General features: G+C 57.7%; 1 protein-coding gene across 2 annotated transcripts in view; it reads left to right on the forward strand.

Moving 5' to 3' along the window:
- BMP7 (bone morphogenetic protein 7) overlaps nucleotides 1-10934 on the forward strand; it is a 90523-nt gene extending 79589 nt beyond the window's left edge. For both annotated transcript variants that reach the window (XM_053199788.1, XM_027046860.2), the window contains 3 exons: nucleotides 4338-4414; nucleotides 5884-5994; nucleotides 10312-10934. In XM_053199788.1, the coding sequence (XP_053055763.1) occupies nucleotides 4338-4414; nucleotides 5884-5994; nucleotides 10312-10461 (338 nt within the window). In that variant the 3' untranslated portion in view covers nucleotides 10462-10934. The remainder of the gene's footprint in view (nucleotides 1-4337; nucleotides 4415-5883; nucleotides 5995-10311) is intronic.
- The last annotated feature ends 12797 nt before the right edge of the window (nucleotides 10935-23731 follow it).

Here is a 23731-nt window from a genome sequence, read left to right on the forward strand (position 1 = left end):
GCTTTAAGACAGGATTGGGGAAAGTGGCACTCGGGCCGACCCTCACCCTTCCTCTGCTCATGGCAGACATTACTAATCGATGCTGGCACCTTCTCCTCACTGAGCCTCGCGTAGCTTCGGATCCGTCGTTACCCAGGACATGGAGCAGCCAGCAGCGTGGGCGCTCGACATAAAGCTTCGTAGCCGCGCCCCTGTCCCAAGCTAACGCGCTCAGTCCTGTCTTGTTCAGGCTGCTCCACGCGTCACTGGGCTGAGGGGAGGCTCCTCTTCCCTCCCCTCTACCTTCTGGCTCCCTACAGGGAAGGCGGGGAGGGAGGCCTGTGCATTGAAATTGCTGCCTGTGGCCACCGGCATGGCCACAGCAATGGAGGCCATCTTTGCATTTCCGCTCTGCATTCCGGACAGCATTGTGAATGGTCCGGTCGGTTTCTGGGGTTCTTCTCTGATGGCTCCCTTGACCTCGACCGTCACGTGTTGAGTGCCACTTGGCCCTCCAGAGGACCCCCGTAGCCGGTTCCCTCTCTCAGCCCTCCGGCTGCCAGGCCCAGAGGTGGGGAAGGGGAGCCCGACCCCCCGCTGCTCCTCTGTCCTCCCAGCCACCCCTCGGAGCTCGGTCAGCAAGGCCTGTCTTCTCCCCCATCCACACTGCCTGCTGCTGAGCCCCGCTCACCCCTCCTCGCTCCTGGAAGGTTCTGGTGCCTGGCCCTCTGTCCGTCTGTCAGCTGCTGGGGCTGTCAGGGTTCTCGCTGACCTTCGCGGTCACGGACGGCACGCTCCTGCCTTTCCTTCTGCGTCCTCGGGCTGGAGCGTTCTCCTTGGGATGCCTCTCTGGCAGACTCTCACTCCCTTTCGGTTCTCGTGCAAATGTCACTTCCTCCCAAGGGCCTTCTGTGAGGACCCTCCATCGCAGGGCCCCCTGGCAACACACCCCCTCTCCGGCCTTACTGCTCTCCTCGACAGGACACAACTGAAGCTGACCCACTGATTGACCATCTGTCTGTCACTGGAAGGCGTAGGCGCCCGGGGCAGGGCTTTGTTTTGTTGGCACCTGTAACTCTAATGCCTAGAACAGTGGCCGCAAACTAGTAGACAGACCCCCAGGAACAGATGGCATCAGTGAGTGAATGAATGAATGAATGAATGAGGCACCAGGCAGTGACACTGTGTCATTTCTGTAGTTCCGAGTGTCTGTCGTGCTCAGTCCAATGCGGTTTTTCTCACCGGTTTGTAAATCTATAAAAACTGCCTTCCTGGGCGCCTGGGTGGCTCGGTTGGTTGAGCCGCCGACTCTTGGTTTTGGCTCAGGTCACGATCTCAGCGGTGTGTGAGTTCGAGCCCCGAGTCAGGCTCTGCACGGCCAGGGCAGAGCCCGCGTGGGATTCTCTCTCTCCCTCTCTCTCCGCCCCTCCCCCATGCTTGCGTGCACACTCGCTCGCTCTCTCTCAAAATAAATGAATAAACTTAAAAAAGAAATAGAAAATAAAAATTGCTTTCCTGGACTATAAAGATATATATAAAATTGGGAATATTCACAGAGGCCGACGAAGGTGGAAGTTGCGTGCGATTAACCCACCCAGCCGTGAACACGGGCTCGTCACCTAAGCGTTTCCGGAAAGCCCGTCTGAGACCGTTTTCTGATTGCTGTGCCCTCTGCCACCCTCCCCCTGCCCTCCCTCCTCCTCCTCTCGTCCAGTATTGCTCTGCCAGCCCGACCCCATTCTTCCTTCTCTTTTGTCCTTCCCATCCTCACTCCCGCCCCCCTCCATTTCGCTTCAGATTTGTTCTCCGCCTCGGGGTGGCCCAGGTGGCCGTATGTTTGGGGTGTCTGGGACAGTGTAATGTCTCCCAGGTGTCCGAAGGGGTTTCCCGATTTGCTGTGGCTGCCACATGTGACTTCCTAGAGAACCACCCCACCCACTTCCCAGATGGGGAAGTTGAGGTCCAGGCAAGGGAATTCAGTGATACCCTTTTTATCCGACTATTTCCCATGAACCTAGAAGCCACACGGGGAGAATTCTCGTGAATCAGAGGAAGGCGGAAAACTGGTGGACGTTTCGCTTCTTGCCAAATGGGCGTGTCGTGGGATTTGGAGGAAACAAGGCATTCGCTTTAAATGGCTGAAGGGTGTCTGTGTGAATGAAGTTCGTGTGTAGTGTTTTTTATGATCATTTAAATTCAAGTCAGCAGCGAAGTCTTGGCTTCAGGAGCAGGCCCCTCCGTCGCAGGTGGGCCGGAAGGATAAGGATCAGCAGCTTGTCGCTATGAGCCGAGTGTTGTGCGAGACTGATGTGAACGTTCGAGGACGCCCCAGTAGGCACTGGATCCTTGGCGAACGAGGAGCCCAAGGTCTGGGAGAACCGGGATGTGACTCCACAGCTGGAGGGGCACCACCCCCTTCCCTGGTCCACACCCACTGGTCAGACTCCACTTGGGAGCCGGTGCGCTTTGGGGTCTACACCTCCGGGGTCTTTACCTGGGCTCCAGCTGACCACCAGCCCCACACCGGGACGCACCTTCCTAGGTAGGACCCGCTGGGTGGTTTGGCCGCAAGTCTCAGAAGCACAGATCAAGTGGCGTCAGCCGCCAGGGAAGCCATCGGCTCGCGGTGCCAGGGCCGGGTGGGTGCGAGGGTTGGTTGGTCCACAAAGTCAACGACAGTGGAAGCCCGGCTTTTTCGACCTTGCCCTTCTGTGTTCCGAGTTGGCTTCTTCTCAAGGCTGTGGCCGCGTGGAGCCATCAGGCTTCATTCCTCTTCTGCTCCCGGGTGATAGGCGGGAAGAGCTGAGCACCGTATCCCATGCGTCTTTCTTAGGAATCAGGAGACTTTTTCCAGAAGCCCCCAGCATGCTTCCATCCACGTGCTCAGCTTGGATCGGGCCGTTTGCTCTTACCTGAACCAGTCCTCATTCCAAGGGTGGGAAATGAGCTGGTGAGCTCAGTCCTGGGTTCTCAACCGGGGCGGGGGGTGCCGGGAGCACCTGAGGCCACCAGGAGGGCCACTCCCCTGGCCTTCTGAGAGGCCTGACCAGGCAGCGGGAACGGGTTACATCTGGAAGCCTCCCAGGTACGGGCCAGGTGAGCAGGCAGTCCCGGTTCCTCCTTTTGTCTCTCATCCACTGGTTTCATTACCTTCTGGGACACTTAGGCCTGGAGGCATCACAGCAATGGACAGAAGCTGGGCACTAACCTCTCCTTTAGTTGTGCGTTAATTACACAAATATCAGTGGACACTGGGCTCTGGGAATCCAATGGTGACCTTGCAAGACCTTTTTGAAGGGGCGACATTCAGACAGGCTTGAATATCAAGTAGATCCAGACATACAAAGGTCACAAGAAACATTTCAGGTGCAGAGAGCAGCAAGTGCAAAGGCCCTGAGGCAGAGACAGGCTTGGCATTAGATACACAGCACAGAAAGAAGGCCGGTGTGATTAGAGCTTAGTGCTTGATGGTTTAGGAATCCGGGTTCCATAGGACCTGACAGGCCAAGGGCAGGAGGTGAGAGATGTTGCTCGAAGCATGCTAGACAGTTTTAGGTGGGAGAGAGACAAGGCATGGTTAAGGGAAACGATCCCTGTGGCTGCAGGATAGAAGATGATGTTGCAGTAGCAACAGAGTGAGTGTGTGTGTATGTGAGAGAGAGAGAGAATGAGAGAGTGTGCGCACGATTGAGAGAGAGAGAAAGCTGAGGGTTTCTGCATGTTCACGAGTGCGCAGGCCCTAACCCAAATGCCAACAACCCTTACATACTTCCGGAAAACCCCAGCGCATAGTTTTGACTCCTCAAAGCAGCCTCAGGAGAGTGTTTTTCTGGGAGGTCAGTGGGATCTGACTTCCTGCCCTCTCCTTTCTTCCTGGTGGTGGGGGCCTTGTCCCAGGCCCCGTCTGCGCCCCCTCGTGCCCTTTCTTGAAGGGTGAGCCTCGCCAGTGGGCAGGCCTCACGGAAGCAGACCCCTTGAGCGGGCTCCTGGGGCCAGCACGGCGGCCTGTGGCCGTAGTTTGATTCCCGCAGGGAATCTGGGCCCATGTCTGCGTCTGAACAACACGCGTGGACAAAGACTCCCAGGGTCTGCAGAAGGGTCCAGAGCGTGGCAGGGGCTAAGGTGGCGCGGGAAGAGCGGGAATGCGGGCACGTCTTGCGTGGGCCGTTCGTCGGGGACAGAAGTGAGTTTTAAGGCTGCGGGTACTCGAACAGCTTCTGCGTCCGAAAGGTCGCCTTCCAGCTTTCTGAGTCTGACTGTGCTCACGCCATTGCCTGCGACCGAGGGAACTCTAACGCGCGCGTGTTTCCTTCCCTCCCCACCCCCCTGCCCTGCCCCTCTGCTTCCCATCAATGCAGAAAACAGCAGCAGTGACCAGAGGCAGGCCTGTAAGAAGCACGAGCTGTACGTCAGCTTCCGAGACCTGGGCTGGCAGGTAAGGGCGGTCGGCTGGGTCTGCCCGATGGTGGGGGCTCTGGGCTGGGCTCCCCCAGGCTCCCCCGCCAGGGCGGTGAGGGCTGTGTCCCACACGTACGGTGGGTCAGGTTTCTCACCTACTCGACTTGAGACTCCAGCCTCAAGGGCCCTCGCTAGGGTAGACAATCCAGGTTAAGGATGCAGGGACGCCTCGTGAGATCCAAGAGCAGGAATGGAATCAGGACGCAAGCTAGAACCAGCAGCCCAAACGCTCCGGACCCTGAGCCTCGTTCTCCACGTGGACTCCCATTTCCATCCTGCGGCTGGCTGGCTGCTCTCAGACGCAGGGGAGCCTGTGTGCCAGAACGCAGCTGCTTGGAGGGCCGGCCCCCACCTCCTGCCCTGTCTGTCCCTCCCTCCCCCTTCCGTGATTCAGTTGTGCAGGGCAGGGAGTTGATGGAGCCAGCTCGGGTCAGGTGCTTGATCCTGAACCGGTTGGCTGTTTGGGGGATGAGATCACGTCCTGGGACCATGACTGCTCCCTCTGGAACCATTTGGATGGAGTGGGGTGAAGGGCAGGGGGTGTATCCCAGGACGGGCATGAGGGTCATACGCTCTCGTGATTGCTTGTGAGTATCTCCGACATCCTGGGCCCTCTTCCGGGCACCAGAGACACAGCCGTGAGCATGAACAGTGTGCCCGCCCTCGTGGAGCTCGGCTCCCCGATGGGGCGTTGAGATCACCAAGGCCACCGATTTCGTTCTCTCCTCAGTGAACTTGTGGTTCGGTGGGCGAGGCCAGACCCTTCCCTGGGGATCGCTCCCAAGCGCACCTTCAAGGCACTGGCCCATGGCCAGCGTGGAGCCCTCCCCTGGTTCTGGCCCTCGTACTCACGGCTCCCGTGCTCCACGGGGCACCCGGCCGGGCTGGAACCGAGCCCCAGACTCCGCTGCTGGAAGAATCCATGGACTTGAGTCAGTGAGGGGTGTGGGTATTGCTGGGACGGTAGTGCTGTGCTCACCTGACCGTAAAGGCAGGCACGGCTGCGCATCCTTCATCAAGCCGCTCGCGTGCACCGGGCGGCTGGGCTGGCTCGTCTACACGGTCCTCTATCTGTTCCCCACGTGGGCGAACTGGCAGACGGAGATTTCGCCGAACGCAGACCGCCAACCACCTGGCAGTGCTAACGTGGACGTCCCCTCGGTCGTGCTTCTCTGTGGCACCTTCCCACAAAGCCGTGCGAGCGTCCGTTCCGGACTCAGCCCAGCCCCCGGTGGTCTTTCCTCCATTCTGCGTTCAGTGGGGACCGTGAAAGCGCATCATCTGTTTCTCCTGCTCCAGCAGGACCCCCGCTGTGCAGGACGGACCGGGGCCGGGTCTTTGTGCCCGGGAGCGCGGAGTGTGGCCCGCAGGAGGCGGTTTGGACGTGGAGGTTAGTGAGCCGTACGGGGCTCTCACTCGCCCTGATTCGCCCTCTCTCGCCCGCAGGACTGGATCATCGCTCCCGAAGGCTATGCTGCTTACTACTGCGAGGGGGAGTGTGCCTTCCCTCTGAACTCCTACATGAACGCCACCAACCACGCCATCGTGCAGACGCTGGTGAGTGCGGCCCGCCCGCCATCGGGGCGGCCGGACCCTGCCTCGGGCTCCCCCAGGCTGGGGCCCCCACCCCATCCTGCCTGGGCCCCTTCCTCCATAAAAAAAAAAAAAAAAAAAAAAAAGATTAAGAATCCTCTTCTACAACGGCATCGGCATAACAATGTGTACAACAACCTCTGACCCTAAAGTTCATGTATTTCTCCCAGTTTTGAAAGAAGCGAGAACAGTTTCCTGGGCTCCTAAAGGCATCTCGGACAGCGGTCACTGTGCCTAATGGGGAAGTCGGCCCTGGTCCTGCCTCTGTGTGGGGGACTGTTCTCGGCTGTCCGCACGTCTACCCCATGTCCATAGGTCCTTCCCCGACCCCCCAAATCCATGCTTCCTTTGGCTCATGCTGGCTCGAGAGCCTGTCCCCTCTCCGAGTTCACGTCTTTGCCTCCTACCCTTGAACTCTGGGGTTTCAGCCATCCTAGGGCATCTCCTGAGCATCTCCTGCATGTAGATCCGGACTGGGAACAGCGGCCACCGCAGGGAACAGCACAGATGGGGTCCTTGCCTTCTGGGCCTCGGTTTCCAGGGAGAGAAACGGTCAAGTAGACAAATGAGGAAGCCTGAGAGGAGTAAGGGACAGGAAGGTGGCAGACAGGACGATAGGACAGAGAGATGGGGTGGCGGGGGGCCTTTCAGGTGGAACTTCCCTGGGGTCACTGGAAGATTCAGTGTGATAATAAGCTAAGCTCTTACCAGGGTGCCTAGCACTGGGACCCCTGGTGCATGTGATTTTTATTACTCTCCTGAAAACCGCAGTAGTGATAAAAATTAGGAACTTGGTTCTTCGGTGTAGAATCTGAGGCTCAGGGGTCTTGATTATCTAGCTCTCTGACATGAACGTTATTGGGGCCTTTCCTGTCAACCGGTCATCGTCCCTGGCTTGAATGCTCCTGGTGACAGAGAGCTCCCTCCTCAGGGCCATCCCCTCTGTCCTGCAGTTCTGTTTGTGATGGACGTTTTGGCTTCTTTTGTTTCGGAATAAACCGTCTCTCTCTTCCCATGTTCCTACCCACGTGTTACCTCCTGGAGAAAAAGCTCCTTTGGTCCTTTCGCTTGGGCCGCGGTCTGCCCTTTGAAAGAAGGCCTCTTCTTTTTAGCAATGCTTTTGCAAGGTCCTTCCTCCCCCAGCAGTAAACTCCGGAGCCCTGTTCAGGATTGAAAGTCCTCGGGCTGGAAATGAATAGTGCCCCCACCCTGTTCCTTGGCGCCCACGTGCCCCCTAAGGTCCTGTCCTGAAGCCCCTGGGAGGTGCCCCGGGGGTCTCCCGGGCTGCCATGGGTCTAACTCTACCCTCCGACCCCTGCTTCATGGCCCACACAACAGGAGCCTAGCCGTCCTGTGACCACCTGCCCCGTCCGCTCGTCACGAGGAAACTCTGGGATCAGAGCGAGCCCTTTGATTATTCCGAAAAGATGCTTCTGTGGTCATGTTTAAAAGGGGGTGGGAGGGGCGCCTGGGGGGCTCAGTCGGTTGGGCGTCCAACTTGGGATCGGGTCACGATCTCATGGTTTGTGAGTTCGAGCCCCGCGTCGGGCTCGGTGCTGACAGCTCGGAGCCTGGAGCCTGCTTCGGATTCTGTGTCTCCCTCTCTCCCTGCCCCTCCCCTGCTCATGCTCTGTCTCTGTCTCAAAAAAAAAACAACAACATTAAAAAAATAAAAGGGGGTGGGGGGAGAAGCCTTGCCTGCGGAGAGTCCTAGTGAAATACAGAGGAAATGAGCTGATGTCTGGGATTTGCTTTCAAATGATTCAAGGGTGGAGGTGGGGGGGGCGGTTAGATTTGTAAGTTTGAAATGGTCCGTCATAAAAAGTTACCAAGTGTGCTGGCTCATGTCAGAGGTCACAGGCTGGAGGCCTCTACAGGGTGCTTTCCCTTGGCATGTGCTTGGAAACCTGAAGTTTGACATAAAAACAAAGCAAGAACCAGACTCCTGGCCTGTCCCGGGCACTCGGCATATTCAACTCGCTGGCTTTGGTTGGCCGCGGTCAGCTGGCCGCGTCCGCCCTGCGGTGTGCCCCAGCCCTCACTCTTCCCTCTCGTCTGACTCCCTGCCTGCCTCGCTCATCCGGGGGCGCTTGTGTGGCCCCTTCAGGCCCGGGGCGTTGTTTGCCACCAGCCCTGGTCTCCGTAGGGTGCAGAGAATCCCACGAGCATGAAGGGCAGTAAACCTGAGCAGCCAGCCGGCCTCTGTCTTCAGTCCTCCCTTCCCGACCTTCTTTCTTGATGATGTCCAACCAAGCGTTCGCCCCATTTTGTCCTCTTAACTGTCACTACTAACGAGGCGGGACGGTCTCGTATCGTTTAGATCTGCACCCTCCAACGCGGTAACCACATATTACACGTGGCTCTTGAGCACTTGAAATAGGGCCAGTCTGAATCAAGAGGCGTCGGGAGTCTAACCTGCACCCTACGGGCGCCTGGGTGGCCCAGTCGGCTAAGTATCCGACTTCGGATCAGGCCATGATCTCTGGTGAGTTTGAGCCCCACGCTGGGCTCTCTGCTGTCAGCGTGGAGCTCGTTTGGGATCCTCTGTCCCCCTCTCTCTGCCCCTCCCCCCCTCAAAAATCAACAGTACAGTACAATACGATACGCACTAGGGGTGCGCCTGGCTGGCTCAGTCAGTGTAAGCATCCAACTCTTAGTTTCAGCTCAGATCATGATCTAACGGTTTCTGGGGTCAAGCCCATGTCAGGTTCCTTGTGGAGTGTGGAGCCTGCCTGGGATTCTCTCTCCCCACCCCTCCTCCACTTGCATTTTCTCTCTCTCTCTCTCTCTCTCTCTCTGTCTCAAAACAAACAAAAAAAAAACTTAGGGGCACCTGGGTGGCTAAGTCGGTTAAGCGTCCGACTTCAACTCAGCTCGTGATCTCATGGTTTGGGGGTTCGAGCCCCGCATCCTGTGCTGACAGCTCGGAGCCTGGAGCCTGCTTTGGATTCTGTGTCTCCCTCTCTCTCTGCCCTTCCCCTGTTCATGCTCTGTCTCTGTCTCAAGAATAAATAAACATAGGGGCATCTGGGTGGCTCAGTTGGTTGAGTGTCCAACTTCAGCTCAGGTCATGATCTCGCGGTCTGTGAGTTCAAGCCCCACATCGGGCTCTGTGCTAACAGCTCAGAACCTGGAGCCTGGTTCAGATTCCGTGTCTCCCCCTCTCTCTGCTCCTCCCCTGCTCATGCTCTGTCTCTCTCTGTCTCTCCCAAAAATAAATAAATATTTTTAAAAAATTTTTAAAAGAAGGTGACGGACACCTGGGTGGCTAAGTTAGTTAAGTATCTGACTTCAACTCAGCTCGTGATCTCACGGTTTGTGGGTTCGAGCCCCGTGTCCAGCTCTGGGCAGACAGCTCAGAGCCCGGAGCCTGCTTCGGATTCTGTGTCTCCCTCTCTCTCTGCTCCTCCCCCGCGCATGCTCTGTCTCTCTGTCTCTCTCCTTCAAAAATAAATAAAAACATTAAAAAAAAAAAACCCCAAAAAATAAAATGCACACTAGTTTTTGAAAACTTGGTACCCCAAAAAAGCAAAATACGTCATTAATGTTTCTTTACGGTAAGTATGTATTGCAACGATCATATTTTTGAAACCCTGGGTTAAATTAAATATATCATTTAAATTAATTGTACATGTTTCTTTTCCATCTTTTCACATGCGGCTGCTAGAACATGGGAAATTACATGTGTGCCTTGCTTTCTTTTTTTCTTGGACAGGACAGGTGAGCCCGGGGGTCAGCCACCTTTTTCTGGACAGGGTCAGGTGGTAGATCTTTTTAACCTCGCGAGTCCTAGACTCAAGTGTGCCAGGTGCAGCCCTAGGTGCCAATAAAACTTTATTCGCAGGAACAGCTGGTGGGCAGGATTCGGCCTGCGGGCCCATTCTGTCTCCACTTGGGGCAATTTTGCCCCCCCCCCCCCCGGGGACATTTGACAGGTTCTGGAGACATTTTTGGCCGTCGCAGCTGGGGGTCGAGTGCCCCTGGCCCCCCAGAGACCCCGCGAAGCCCTCCGCACTGTACAGGCAGCCCCGCGGTGGAGACCTGCCCGGCCACTCACTTCCCAGCCATGTGCTGTGTAGACGTCGGTACTCTGGTTCCCTGCCGTGGGAAACGGGCCCTCTCAGAACCGAGCTAGTCCCGTGTCCACCCAGGAAGCGCCGAGGGCGAGCCCCGCACAGTCGTTTCACCCAAGCCACGCGTGATCCTTCTAGAAACGAGGGGGCCGGGGGGGGGGGGAGTGATGCGACGCGTCTCACCGCTGCCGCCGCTTGCTCGTTCCAGGTCCACTTCATCAACCCGGAGACGGTGCCCAAGCCGTGCTGTGCCCCCACGCAGCTCAACGCCATCTCTGTGCTCTACTTCGACGACAGCTCCAACGTCATCCTGAAGAAATACAGAAACATGGTCGTCCGGGCCTGTGGCTGCCACTAGTCCCTCCCCGGAGCTCAGATCCTCGGGGGCCACGTTCTTTCAGGATCCTCGGTCTCCCGCCACCCCCTGCCTTGGCAAGGCACCAGCAGACCCGCTGCCCCTCGAGAGGCCTGTCCCGCCCCCGTCCCCAACCTTAACGGTGTGGGAGCATCAAGGAATTTGAGAGGTGAATGCCTTTTGATCAGGTTTTCACCGGCCTCCTATGGACAACATCCTACAAGCTGCTGCAGGCAAAGCCTGAAGGAAGACAATATATATATAAAGAAAAATGGCCCGGCCGCGATCATTGGCTGTGAAGTCTCTGCCGTGCACTGACTCGTTCCCAGGGGTAATTAGGAGCGCCCTTCAGCCGGGCCCCCCAGCAGCGGGAGGAAGGGGGCGCGGCGAGGCATGGGCGCGTTGTGTCTGTGCGCAAGGAGAGTTAACACAGAAGTTCCTGTAATAAATGTCACAATAAAACGAATGAACGAAAATGGTTAGGATGTTACAGATATATTTTCCTAAACAATTTATCCCCATCTCTTGGTTTACTCTGGTTTCGTAAACAGAAGCTGTGGCCGGGGGAGGATGGGGAGACACCCCCCCCGCCCCCCGTCATTCCAGTCTGGTTTCATTCTGAGACTTGCAGAGGCCCACTGTTTATATAGACTTGCCTAAATCTAAGATTTAGCCGGGCAGGGAAACGGCAGATTTCTGCTCGCAGGAGGGGGGGTGTTGACCTTGAAGGAAAAACATGTTCAGCTGGGTGTGTGTGTGTGTGGTGGCAGAGATTAAAATAGGCATGTGGAGCTCTGGCAGACTTTGGAACCGGTTTCCCGGCTCTCCTCACGGTAGGAAACTCGATGTGGCATGCCAGAGTGGACGGGACAGCCAGCGGGACAGCACCTGCGGCGACACCTTGCACTCTAGCCAACATGGCCCCGTTTAAAGGAGTGCCAAGGAAGCCCAGCTCTAGATCGGGGTGGGGTGGGCGGGGGTGCTGGCCACCGCCCCGGGGGGCTCCCCCGTTGGGCCGTAGATGGACAGCAGCGTTCTGAGGTCTGGGCTCCAACCGGGGCCCCCGGTGGCCCCTGTTGAGGACTCTGCAAACAATCAGCTCCTTGAAGTAAGGAGCAGATGACGTGGTTTAGATCTGCTGGATGCCAATCTCAGATGGAAGGATCTAGAAGCCGCTTTGGGAGTGACGTCCTAATCGGGTGTTCCAACTCCAAGTTGCCATTTCTGATGTGGCTCTTGGTGTGAGCCTCCCTTCCCTTGGCCAGTGGGTCCCCTAAATGCTGTGCACCCAGCCACTAGCTGCCACACAAGCCTTGGGGAGCTCTGGGCAGTCTAGAGCAGGGTTATCCAGATGAGGCTAACCCACACGAGGCTTCATCCAGATGAGGCCTGTGCCCCTGGAGTCCTGTCCAGCAGGGGATTGTTTTCTCCACCTTGATTAAGTTGGTTCCTGGAAACACCGGAGCCCCCGTTTTTATCTTCTTTTATTTTTCTTCTTCAGTAGCTTAGGCTGCAGCCTTCACTCGGCCCGGTCAGTAGGGAAGAGTCACTGTCTTTGCTGTGCTTTGTTTTACCTGTTGGCAGATCTGGGGATTTTTGTGTGATTCCCTCCAGGTGCAAGTTTTCTGGCCACTTGTACCCCAGCTGGCCTCTGGCTCGCATCGTCTGTACATTGAAACATGTAAATAGTTGTTACAAAACAAAGGAAATTATTTATGTCCATCGGAAGCTCACTTTACACGCTCCTTCTTCGGTCCCTCGTTCAGGATGATGAGTTCGCTTCCCTCCCCCCCACCCCCGGCCTGTTTGTTTTCTTATTTAAGACTATTTATTAACGGTCAGACCATTGTACCTTCAGCTGTTGCATAGAGCGGTCCTCAGCGAATTTTCTGTATAAATAGACAAAATAAAGAGGGTTTTTGACTTTCCAATAAAAGGAGACATTTGGTTCTGATTCTTGGGGCCTTGGATGTCGGGTTCTTTCCCTCTTAACTCCCGGACGTCGCCGCTCCCTTGGTTCGCTAAGAACTCTCCGCCTTGGCCCCCACCGTCAGCACGCTGTTCGTCAGCCAGGCCCCGGGGAGAACGGGGCGCTCGTCAATACTTGGTCCAGCTGTGTGGGGCTCCAGGCAGGAGGGATGGAAACGAACCACAAATGTGAACCGGGGAGGCTCGACTACAAAGATCCTTGATTGAATTACAGTGCAGCTGTCAACAGCTGTTTCAGAGAGGCGGGGGGGGGGGGGGGTAAATTAGCTGTGTTTACTGCTAACATAGTTTAAAGATTTAGTCATCCCAATAAAAGAGAGGCACAAGAAGGAAACAAAAAAGGCAGGCTGGGGGCGGGGGGGGGGGGCAGGGAAGTGCACACCCAAAACTGAAGCAGCAAGGGCCCCGTCGCCAGCATTGTCCAATGCGAATTGTTTCAGTGGTTCGGGGCGGGGCGGGGCGGGGGATCTGTTGGCTCTGGGCTCGAGCCGGGGAGGGACCGACCGGTGGGGGCCCGGGGGGGGGGGCAGCCAGGGGCCCACCTCCTTGCCGTGCGTTCGGCAGCGCTCAGCCGTGCAACATCGTGGGTTCCTTTGTCACTTTCAAGTGCACCCAGAGGTCGCCTGGTGGATGTTAGGAGCCCGGCTGTTACTTGGCCAGACGGCCCGCCCTTCCCCGTTGCCTCAGACGAAACAACCGCTCCCAGCAAGTTCCAGCCCCCGGGATTTCCAAAGCCTCCTGTCACTGTCCTGATGCGCAGCCCAGCTTTTGTTCTGGTTCCAGGCCAGAGACCAGAGCCGCAAACCGGAGGGCCGGATGCGCCTGCGGACGAGCCTGACCCCCGCCCCGCCCCCAGCATGGTGTTGATACGTCTTCAGAAAGGGAGTCCATGGCCTTCATGGTTCTTGAAAACTAGAAGGTTGAGGGCGAGAAACACATTCGCCACTTCTGGCTCCTCTTGAGAAATGGGCAGACCTGCCTGCCGTGGGCCGCATTCCTGCATGGAGACTCTCGGCTGGAGCCAAACAGCGCTCGTTAACCACAGTCCTCACTACTCCCAATCGTCTGTCTCGTTAGGCTGTTATTCATAAGGGGTGAATGCCAGCTGCTGTTTTAATCATTGCAGATGGCTATGGATTTGTACCCACATGTCTACTAAGAGCAGGAAAGTAAAAGCCACACCTTCCGGAAGAAGCCGAGAGGCCAGTCTCAGAGCGACCTGCTGGCCCGCCTCCCCCGTCTGGCACCTCTTTGGGCTCCTGCGGGCAGGGGTGTTGTGGCCGCAGCGGCGCACGTGAGGTCATTTGCCTTCCCGGTTTCCACCCCTCTCGCTCACTTTCACCTCCGAGCGGTTTCTCATCGCCTCCTGTCCCACCCCTGCTCTCCGAGCACCTGCGTCAGGCACCTTTGCTCCCGCGGCGTGGCCTGAGGTCCCCGCTGGTCATGCCGAGCAGGCGCAAGGAGGTGAAGGCGTTTACTTGAAGTCCCCAGCCACCAAGTGCCGCGATCAGAATTTGAGCCCCGCAGCCTGGCCTCCACCGAGATCACCGCAGCTACGATCGCCCGGGGATGCTTGTAAAAGCGGGGTCTCTGGGCCCCCAGCCCCAACCCTCCCAAAGGCCCCCGGGGCCGTGTGTCAGTCCCCGAATCCATGCCGACTTCCTGGACCACAAAGGGCAGGCCTGGGGTCTCCCTGCCGTTTCCAAGCCGCCCGAGACCTCCCTTTGTGAGAACTCTGAGCACAACACAAAGCTTCCTCCCTGGCTGTGGCCGGCGGCCTCTCCTGCCGAGCGAGCGAGGCCTTCGCTCTGAGCCCTCCCTCGCCTGCCGGTGACGGACCGTGTGTGGGCCCTGCTGAGAGGCTGGGGGTGTTGGCCGTGGCCACTGAGGCCATCTGCTCGGAGAATCCTCACATGTACGTTTGGAGTCCTTCCCTCTGTTCAGATGTTTCGGGGAAGGTGAGCGTGTTCGTCTCCCGGAGCTGCCGTGACTGATGACGACAGTGGTGGCCGAAAACCGAAGGGTTTGCTCGCAGTTCCGAGGCCAGAAGTCAACACTCAAGGTGTCTGCAGGGCTGTGCCCTGTGCAGGGACTTCAGGGAGAGTCATTCCCAGCGTCTCCCAGCTTCTGGGGCTGCTGGCTCCCTCGGCTGGTGGCTGGGTCACCCGTCGTCACATCTCTCCGTTTTCCTCTGGTCGTTCCTGGGCCTTTTGTCATTGCGTTTAGGATTCGCTGGATAATCCAGGATGATCTCATCTCAAGATCCTTAATTACATCTGCAAAGACCTTTTTTCCAAATAAGGTCACATTCGTAAGTACGAGGCATTAGGATGTGGACAAGTCTTTTTTGAGGCCACCGTTCATCCCATTACGGTGAGGTTCCTGTCTTTCTCCCACGGCCTTGTCCCCTTCTGCCCCCGCGAAGTTCTGGAGCCTACCAGAACTTCCCAGCAGCCTCAGTCAGTCCCAGCCTGCCTCGTGCCATACGTGCTGCCGCTTTCTGCCCCATCCCGTGGCTGGAGAAGGGGCTGCGGGAGCCCAACCCCCGCTTCCCCCAACTTCCCGCCCTTGGCCCACGCACGACGGGAGCCACCGTCCTCCGGTGGGGCCGACGTGGCACAGGGATCCAGGGGGAGTAGGTAGACCACACACAAGGATGACCACGGCCAAGGGCAGCCAACCCGCGCTGCCCTTTGCTGGAGCGGGGATCTCTCCGAGGAAGCACAGCCTTCCTCTTCGGCCGGAAACATTCATTCGCTCGTTCGTTCATTCACTAGTTCATGGCACGCACCACCATGCACCAGCCCCGCTACGGCCACTGGAGAGGCAGGGGACGAGGCAAAGCGTCCTCACCACGAAGCCTGCATCCGGGGAGCACGAGAAACAAGTCGTAACTGGCACCGCACCGTGGCCGCGTGGACCCCTCCCCTCACGCAGAATGACGCAGATTCTGTTACGACTGGGTTGGAATGGCAAGTAAGTCAGGCTGAATCCCATTCATTTCTTACCTTCTGATTTTAAAAGACGTGAAAACACCTTGGGGGCCCCTGACAGTGCCGTGAGCCCTGGGCACTGTCCACCGTGCCTGATGGACAAGCTGGCGTGGACCGTGAGCACTTTAGTGGCGAGTAACGATGTGTATCAGGAAGGAACAGTGAGCAGGGGAAGGAAGTGAGGGGTTGGCTTAGCTTGGCTAAGCTCCTCGGACGGAGTGGTCAAGGAAGGGGTGGGCCCCCGAAGGAAGGACAGAGCAGCGGAGTGACTGCAGGGAAGAGCATCTCTGGCTCAGGGATCAGCACGTGCAAAGGCTCTGAGGCCCCAGTGGAACCTGTCCTGCCTCCTCATCTGCAGAGGCTGGAGGTGGTGAGCCCCGAGGCCCTTCACCAGGCGTTTGGGGTGAGAAGTGACACTGGTCAAATTCACCGGTGGGAGCAACTGGCAGGACACTCACTCACCTGCTCTGGGGGAAGACCACTGCTGCTTTCTTACAGATACCTGTTTGACATGGAGGAGAGTTCTCACGCCACAGAGTCAGAGGCAGTGCGTGTTGGGCAGAGGGACCTGGGGCCAGTTATTTAGTTAGCTGTGGGATCCCCGCTGTGGGCACGTCTCTACCTTCTCTGTGACCTCAGTTTCCTCCTCTGTGAGATGGTATGGTGCCCACCGAGATAATGTAGGGTGAGCATAAGCTGTACTTAACCGCCACCACAACAAAACCCCCAAGTCACAGTGACTTAAACAAGATAAAAGTTTCTCATTTAAAGGAAGTCTGAAAGCCAGCTGTCCAAGGTCAGGATGGCAGTTCCACGCACCATTTGGGGTCTAGTCTCTTTCTGCCTGTCTGCCCTGTCATCATCATTCATGGCCTCCATCTTCCCAGTCCACTTCGTGGCCCAACATGGCTGCTGGAGCACCAGCCATTATATCTGTATTCTAGGCTATATGCTTCCTTCCAGTAGCCGTCCTAACGCGTAGACACAAAATATCCAGTCATCCGCCAATTAGCAAAAATACAGTCACATGGCCACACCCAGCCGCTTTCTCCAGGGGAGACTGGAAACTATAGTCTTTGATTCTAGGTGGCGAGGTATATAGTCAAAAATCAGCAGTCAGTGTTTTATTGCTCTCAGAATTTTATGGATGTTGGAGACTGGCAACTACCTATTGGTATTAGTTTTCTCTTGCTACAGCACAATTACCCAAACTTGTTGGCTTAAATCATCACCCGTTTATTATCTTACACCTTCTGCGGGTCAGAAGTGTGGACAATGTGTAGCTAGGTTCTCTGCTCAAGACCTCACGGGGCTGTAAGCAATGTGCCAGCAGGTGCGTTGTTTTTTTTATGTGTATTTATTATGTTTATTTATTTTGAGAGAGAGAGAGAGAGAGAGAGGGAGAGTGTGAACATGGGGGAGGGGCAGAGAGAGAGGGAGAGAGAGAGAGAATCCCAAGCAGGCTCCATGCAGCCAGCGCAGAGCCCGAGGCGGGGCTCGATCTCACGAACCTCGAGATCATGACCTGAGCGGAACTCAAGAGTCAGACGCTTAACCGACCGAGCCCCCAGGCACCCCCGCCCCCCGTGGCTCCATTCCTACCTGGAGCCGAGGCTTCTTCCAAATTCATCCTGGCTGTTGGCCAAATCCAATTCCTTGTGGTCGTAGGACCGAGGTCCCCATTTTCTTCCTGGTTTCCAGCCCTGGGTCACTCTCGCCTCCTTTACAGGTGCTCCCCTCACAACACGGCCGCTTCGTTCTTCAAAGCCAGCAGGAGGACCTCTCTTCTTTTAAAGATTCATCTGATGAGGTCAGACCCACCCAGGATAATCTCCCTTTGATTCGCTCCAAGTCCGTTGGTTAGGGGCCCTAACTGCACCTGCAAAATCCCTTCACCTTTGGGAGCGATCATTCTACGCCGGGCAGAAATCTGGGGGCTATTTCAGACTTCTTCCCTCGCACATCACCTGAGCTACCCCACGCACCTTGGGTTATGGAGCACGTTAGGGGTAGCACGGGCACAGAAAGTCCCTGGCAAATAGCAGGCACGCGAGAGAACGATCATGGCTGTAGCTGAACACAGAGTCCTCCCAGGGAGGACGCCCCCCCGCCCCGATCCCATCCAGTGAGTTGAACGATTTAGGTTGTGACCTACAAGTGCCCAGAATCATTACCTGTCGTCCCCAGAGTCTTTGTAAAGTCCCTCATCACCTCAGCTACTCTCACATGTGCCCGGGAAGGATGATGGCATGACCTGTGTGGATCTTTGCAAACCACAGTGTGAGCCCTGGAGTGCTCCCTCCGGGCCAGGGACCCCGTCCGAGGCACCGAGCTCGTGCAGATCTGCGGGACAAGCCTGAGAGCCACATACGCTGACCGCCGTCCCCACTTGAACACACAGGGAGGTAGAAACCGTCACACATTTGCTGGGCCCTGCACACCTCCAGGGGGCGCTGTTTCCCGGGAGGGGTCGGGGAAAACAGCACCTCCAGGGTGGGGCAGTGCGGAGGCGGCCCTGGGTCCGGGGGCCTCCGATGGCGGGACGGAGCCTCTGTCAGGGGACCCAGTCCTTCTCCGGGCTCGGCCCCGCCCTCAACGTGAAGTCTGTCCATCCCTTCCAAGGGTACTTGCAGTGACCCCTCGCAGACACGTTTCCCTTCGCCTGTGGATCGGTCTGCCCTGGCTCAGACCGCTTCAGAATCTGGCACTGGCCTCTCTTGGTCTTAGATTTGAGGAAATAAAAATAGAAGAGGGAAAACACAGAACTCGCCAAAGCCTTTCGCAGCAGCTGTTTGGACAGAGGCAGAGTGCACCTGGCCTGGGCGAGCGGCGCCCTCTCCGCCGGCCGTCTCTCAGACCCGGCGGCCAGCAGGCCCAGGAGCTGGCCCAGGAGCGGGCCCACTCGAAGTGCCGTGACACTGAGGTGTGGCCGCCACTCTTGTCCCAGCACCGCGGGCCAACGTTTTGCGACGGTACGAGCTCTCCTCTCTCCGGCCGCGTGTCCTAAGCAGCCGCACGAGCCTCTGTGCTCGGAACGGCCCCTTGCTGATGCGAATGGGCTGTGGTCATCGTCCTGAAATCCTTCCTGCCTTTTGAGCCAGGGCCCCACCCGTGTCCTGCCGGGCTGTCCTGTGCTTGGGGACTAGGACAAAGACTTCGGGGCCAGGCCCGGGGCCCAATTCTGACTCGATACGTCTGCCATCCAGCAGGTGCGTTTTGAGCATCGACGCACCGTGGGCGGTGTTCTGGGCCCCGAGGACACACCGTGACCGAGGGGGAGATGAGGGCCCCGTGCTCGTGGATGGTGGTGCGTCCAGGGGCACAGGGAGCAGAACAAGTAAGCAACCAAGGGAAACGGGTGACAACGTTGAGCGTTGGGTGGGGATTGGTGCAGGGGAGCGGGGCGGGGGGCAGAGAGAAGGCACTCAAACCAGGTGAGGGGGTGTCAGAAAGGGGATGTGACAAGGGGCGCAGGCAGAGTGCACAGAAACCCCATGTGTAACGCCCCATGGCCACAGGGCCGCCCGCAGACCCCGAGGGGGGGACATGAGGCCAGTAGACGTGTGACGGGCAAACTGTGATTCTCGGCCTCGGCTGCTGCCGTTTGGGGCGGGGCACCTTGTACACTGTAGGATGTTTAGCAACATCCCTGGCCCCCGTTCCTCTCCTGTCCCCCAAGTGGTGATAGCCATTAATGTCCCCAGACATTGCCCCGCGTCCCCTGGGAAGACAGTCACTCCCGGTTGAGAACCACTGATGGAGAAACGGAAGCCAGGCCGACAAGGCAGAAGCCTGGGAGCTCAGGGGAGATGTTAAGGGGCGGGGGCCCCTCCTGCCTTCTGGAAACCCCCCCGCCGTGGTGTCCACTCGGCGGATTGGTGACGGAGTCTGTGTGGCAGTGCCTGCCTCTCTGGGAGAGCCGTGAACACCTGCAGGAGGCAGTGAGGGGACAGCAGACGGCTGGACATTTATTCTAGGGGACAGTTGAAGGAAATCTGCCGGGGCGGGGGTGGCCACCGATCGAAGGACCTCGTATGCCCTACCAGGGGGAGAATCGGAGCCTCTTACGAGCTGGCGCACCTCGAGGCACCGCACAGCGACCACGGAGCTCCCTGAAGCCCCAGCTTCCTCTTCTGTGAAATGGGCACGGTGGTCACAACCTCTCAGGGACATGGGGAGCATTAAATGAGATGATGTAAGCAGAGCACTTAGCTCAAGCACCGGGCTGATCGCCGCAGCCAGAGTGATCCTGTTAAACCCGAGGTCTCTGCCCAGCACCCTCCCCGAGCCCCACCCTTCTTCGAGTCAAATCACCCCAGAGGCCCCACTGCAACTGTCCCGTCCCCGGTTTCCTGGGCTGCTGCGACAAATGACCCCTAACTCAGCGCCTCACAGCAGCACGGACTTACCCCCACCGTTCGGGGGGTCGGGAGTCTGCCCAGGCCGCAGGAGAGGACTGGTTCCTTCCAGGGACTGGAGGGCCCCCGCCTTTTCCAGCTCCTTAGTGCCTCTCCTGTCGCCCCTCGGCTTGCGGCCCCTTCCCCAGCCCCAGGGCAGGAGAGTGGCGTCCCCAAATCCCCCCACGTCTTCCTCTGATCCGACTCCTCTCTCACACGGCCCCCTGTGATGATGCTGTGCTCACACAGTCCAGGACCATCCCTCTGCCTCAACGATCCTTAACCCAACCTCATCTGCCAAGTCCCTGGTGCAAGGTGGGATGGAATAAACAATAAATATTTGGTCTTTGTCCCCGGTTCCTGGCACAGAGCTTCTAAAACCCTTGGAACTTCCTGATGGATGGGAAGAAGGGGGTTTTGAGATGTCGGCCGATTCCCAAAAGTAGCTCCCTCCAGCCACGTCTGAGTTTATGCTGAGGAGGTGACTCTTGACTGGCCAGAGGGACGGAGCCCTAGAGGAGGGCTGGAACTTCCAGCCCAAGTCCCTGAGCTCCAGGAGGCTGGGGACCGAGTTCATCACCACCGGCCAGCGATTTACTCAGTCCTGCGTACTTAATGGAACATCCGTTTAAAAAAACCCTGAAAAATGGGGTTTGGGGAGCTTCCTGCCTGGTGATCGTATGGGGGTGCTGGGAGGGCCAGAAGCTCTGAGCCCCTCTCCCCCCTCCCCCCCCATGCTCCGCCCCAGGGATCTCTTCCATTTGGCTGTTCCTGGCTTGTGTCCTTTACGGCCGGTGCTAATAAGGAAAGTAACTTCTTGAGTTCTGTGAGCAGTTTGAGCAAGTCACCCAAGCTGAGGAGGGGTTGTGGATATCCCCCCCCCCTCGTTTATAGCCAGTCGGTCAGAAGTCCAGGTGACAACCTGGGACTTACAACGGGCGTCCGACGCAGGGGACCCCCTAACCTTGGGTCTGTGCAAACTCTGGGTGGTTAGTGCCAGAATGGAATCGAATCATAGGACATCCGGCTGGTGTCTGAAGACTTGAAGAAGGGGCTCCTCCTAGGGTCGAGGGTCTCGGGTCTCGGTGCCAGAAGTGCTGTGGGTGAAAATAGCGGGCACTAAGTGACATGTCAGCTCTGTAAGGTACGATATTCACAGAGTCCAGGGACTGGGACGTGGACATCTTTGAGGGGCCCTTATTCGGCCTCCCGCACCTCGCCCCACCCCCTGTCCCTTGATGTTCTCTGCCACGGCTATGCATCCTTCTTGCTGTTCTCAACACCCCAAGCGTGCTCTGCCTCAGGGCCTTTGCACTGGTTCCAGCCTGTGCCAGGAATGCTGTTCCCCCAGACAGCCACAGGCTGTTCCCTCAGCTTCCGTAGATCTTCGCCCCAAGTCGCCTCGTGCGTGAGCCCTGCTCCTGGCGAGGAGTTTGGTCACTGCGGTGTCCCCAGTGCCCAGCCCATGGCTGCCCTCGCATGTTTGGTGAATACATGTCATTGTTGTCATCAATAGGCCTGGAATCAGACGTGGGGTGTGCCCCTCGTAGCTGCACGACCTCGAGGAGGCCTTCGCCCTGGCCCTCGGCGTCCCTCCCTTTCAGATCAAGGCTGGGGTCAGGGGCCCTCGGTCGGCCTCACCCCGTGAGCACATTTGACGCCGCTTGGGGATCATCAGTGAGAAGTCTTCTCAGGTGTGCCCGGGGGGGGGCCAACAGAGCAGTGAACCTTCCCGCTGACTTTCATCCCAAACCCGTGGCTGTCTTCTTTGCTTTTCCCGCTCTGTGACGGGCAGTGGCGGGGGAAACTGGGGACGATGCATCTGCCCACGTTCTCCCAAACCGGTGGCATCACTTGAGGCAGCCGGCTGGCCGCCGAGTAGAAGATGACACAATCCCCAAGAACAGCGTGGGCGTGTGTCCGGTGGGGGTGGGGGACCGGCGGGGGCCGAGGTGGAAAGGGTGGGGGATGGAGACGCGGGCCCCCGTCGGCTCAGAGGCCCGCACCTTGGCCCTTGACCCTCAGCGCTGCGTATCCAACTTAATTATGTTATCGAGATGCGGGATGTAGAGGGTTTGAAGTAGAGAAATTCCACGTTTGGGCCCTGACCCTCTCTAACCGAGTCCAGATCTGGGATCTCTTTATTTTAGGAGGTTTTTAGCAGAAGTGACGTCACGCAGCCCGTCCAGCCCGGGGTTGGGGAGCAGACCTTGGCCTCGGGGGGCAGGGGGGGTGGTGACCGCCCAGAGGTGCTGGGGAGGAGGATGGAAAGCATCACTCTGAGCAGATTCCTTGCCCAGATGCCTTTGGGGAGGGTGGTTTCCCCAGACAAGTGCTGGTCTTTGTTCGACGCTTGCGAAGCGTGTTGACGAAGGAGAGGATGACAGATGGCTGGGTCCCATCCCATCCTGTCCTTCTGAGCGGTCCCTGAAATAACACCATTCGTGGGGCCAAGCGGAGGCCGCTTATCTTCAGAGCCGGCCTGCTGATAGCGCTGAGCGGGCCTTCTCGGAAGCCCGGGGCTGAGATGGGGCGGCGGTCGCGGGCTTAATGCGCCGCAAAGCTCTTTGCTTCCTGGCCCTCCTGGTGACCTCCCAGGGGTATAAATAGTCCAGCAGGCCGGGGGCCTGACTGTGTGGGCGTGGCGTTGATGGCAGAGTCTGGCACGCCTGGTCTGTGACCCCCACGGGGTCACGTATGCGCAGAGGCCTGCCACGGCTTCTGCCCGCGTGTCCTCAACCACAGGGGGGCCCTGGGCTCGGTGGTCTCACCCCGGACGGCCTTCCTTCCAGCCTTTGCCCAGCTGGGACGTCCTGTCCCCGCCGTGGGCTCCGACGTGCTCCCCTTCAGCGTCGTGCCCGAAGCCTCCGTCTGGCTGCCGGTTCAGCCTCCGAACGCTCCTTTGGTTCACACGGATTGTTCCCAATCTTAGATCCGGAAACGAACAAGGGCTCGGAGGAAGAGGTGAAAACATTGCCCATCATTCCAGCCTTCTCCTCTCGGCGGACGGAAAACAGGACGCACGTTTCCCTTCCTCTGGTCGGGTGAGAAACGCCTGACTCGTCCCGTTCAACACACACACGACAGCCGCAAAGGCTTCATCTCTGACTCTGCACTGTTCCAGAAAACAGGCACGCGGCAGGCCGGGCCGTGAGAGGGATAAGGCACAATCCACCATGTCCCCAAACCCGCAAGTGACAGCCCCCCAGCCACAGAAAGCGGCTCCGCCATCAACAGGAGAAACAGCGGCCCGGCCGGGCGTAAAGGGAAACGAACCGGGGGCATGGTGGCATCGTGGCCAGCGGTTAGGCCACCTGTTAGGACAGGTGTTGGGAGACATTTCGGCAGAGACGGGAGGACAAGGGGGGCTCACCATCGGCCCAGGCCCCCACGACCCCTTGGGCGAGGGAAACACAGTCAACGTGATGTAATCGCATTTATCCGGGGTTTGCTATTGAAGAATGACACCCGCACAGGAAGGAGCACCAACTTTGCAAGAGTGAATATGCACCAAGTGACCCCAGAGTGAGGGCCTCTGCCCTGGGAATAAATCAAGAAATAGCATCACCCCATCCCCCCCAAGAGGTCTCTTCCGGTACAGCCCCGTCTCCTAGGGTAAACACCTGCCCAGATTCTCACCCCAAAATCGGTCTGGCTGTCAGAGAAAGGGAGGCGGACAAAGTCGAATTGATGTTTGTTCTTGTGTGTCTGGCCTCTTTCCCTGAACGTTATGTTTGTAAGATCGACCCATCTCGCTGCGTTTACCTGTAATCGGTTCATTTTCTCCGCTCTATAATATTCCATTCTGTCAGTGGAGCTGATTAGTTTATCTGTTCTTCTCTTGATGGGCGTGTGGTCCTTTGGAGTTTCTGTTTGGGAAAGAGACGAAGGGTT

Source organism: Acinonyx jubatus, chromosome A3, assembly GCF_027475565.1.
Source record: "Acinonyx jubatus isolate Ajub_Pintada_27869175 chromosome A3, VMU_Ajub_asm_v1.0, whole genome shotgun sequence".
Lineage (NCBI taxonomy): Eukaryota > Metazoa > Chordata > Mammalia > Carnivora > Felidae > Acinonyx > Acinonyx jubatus.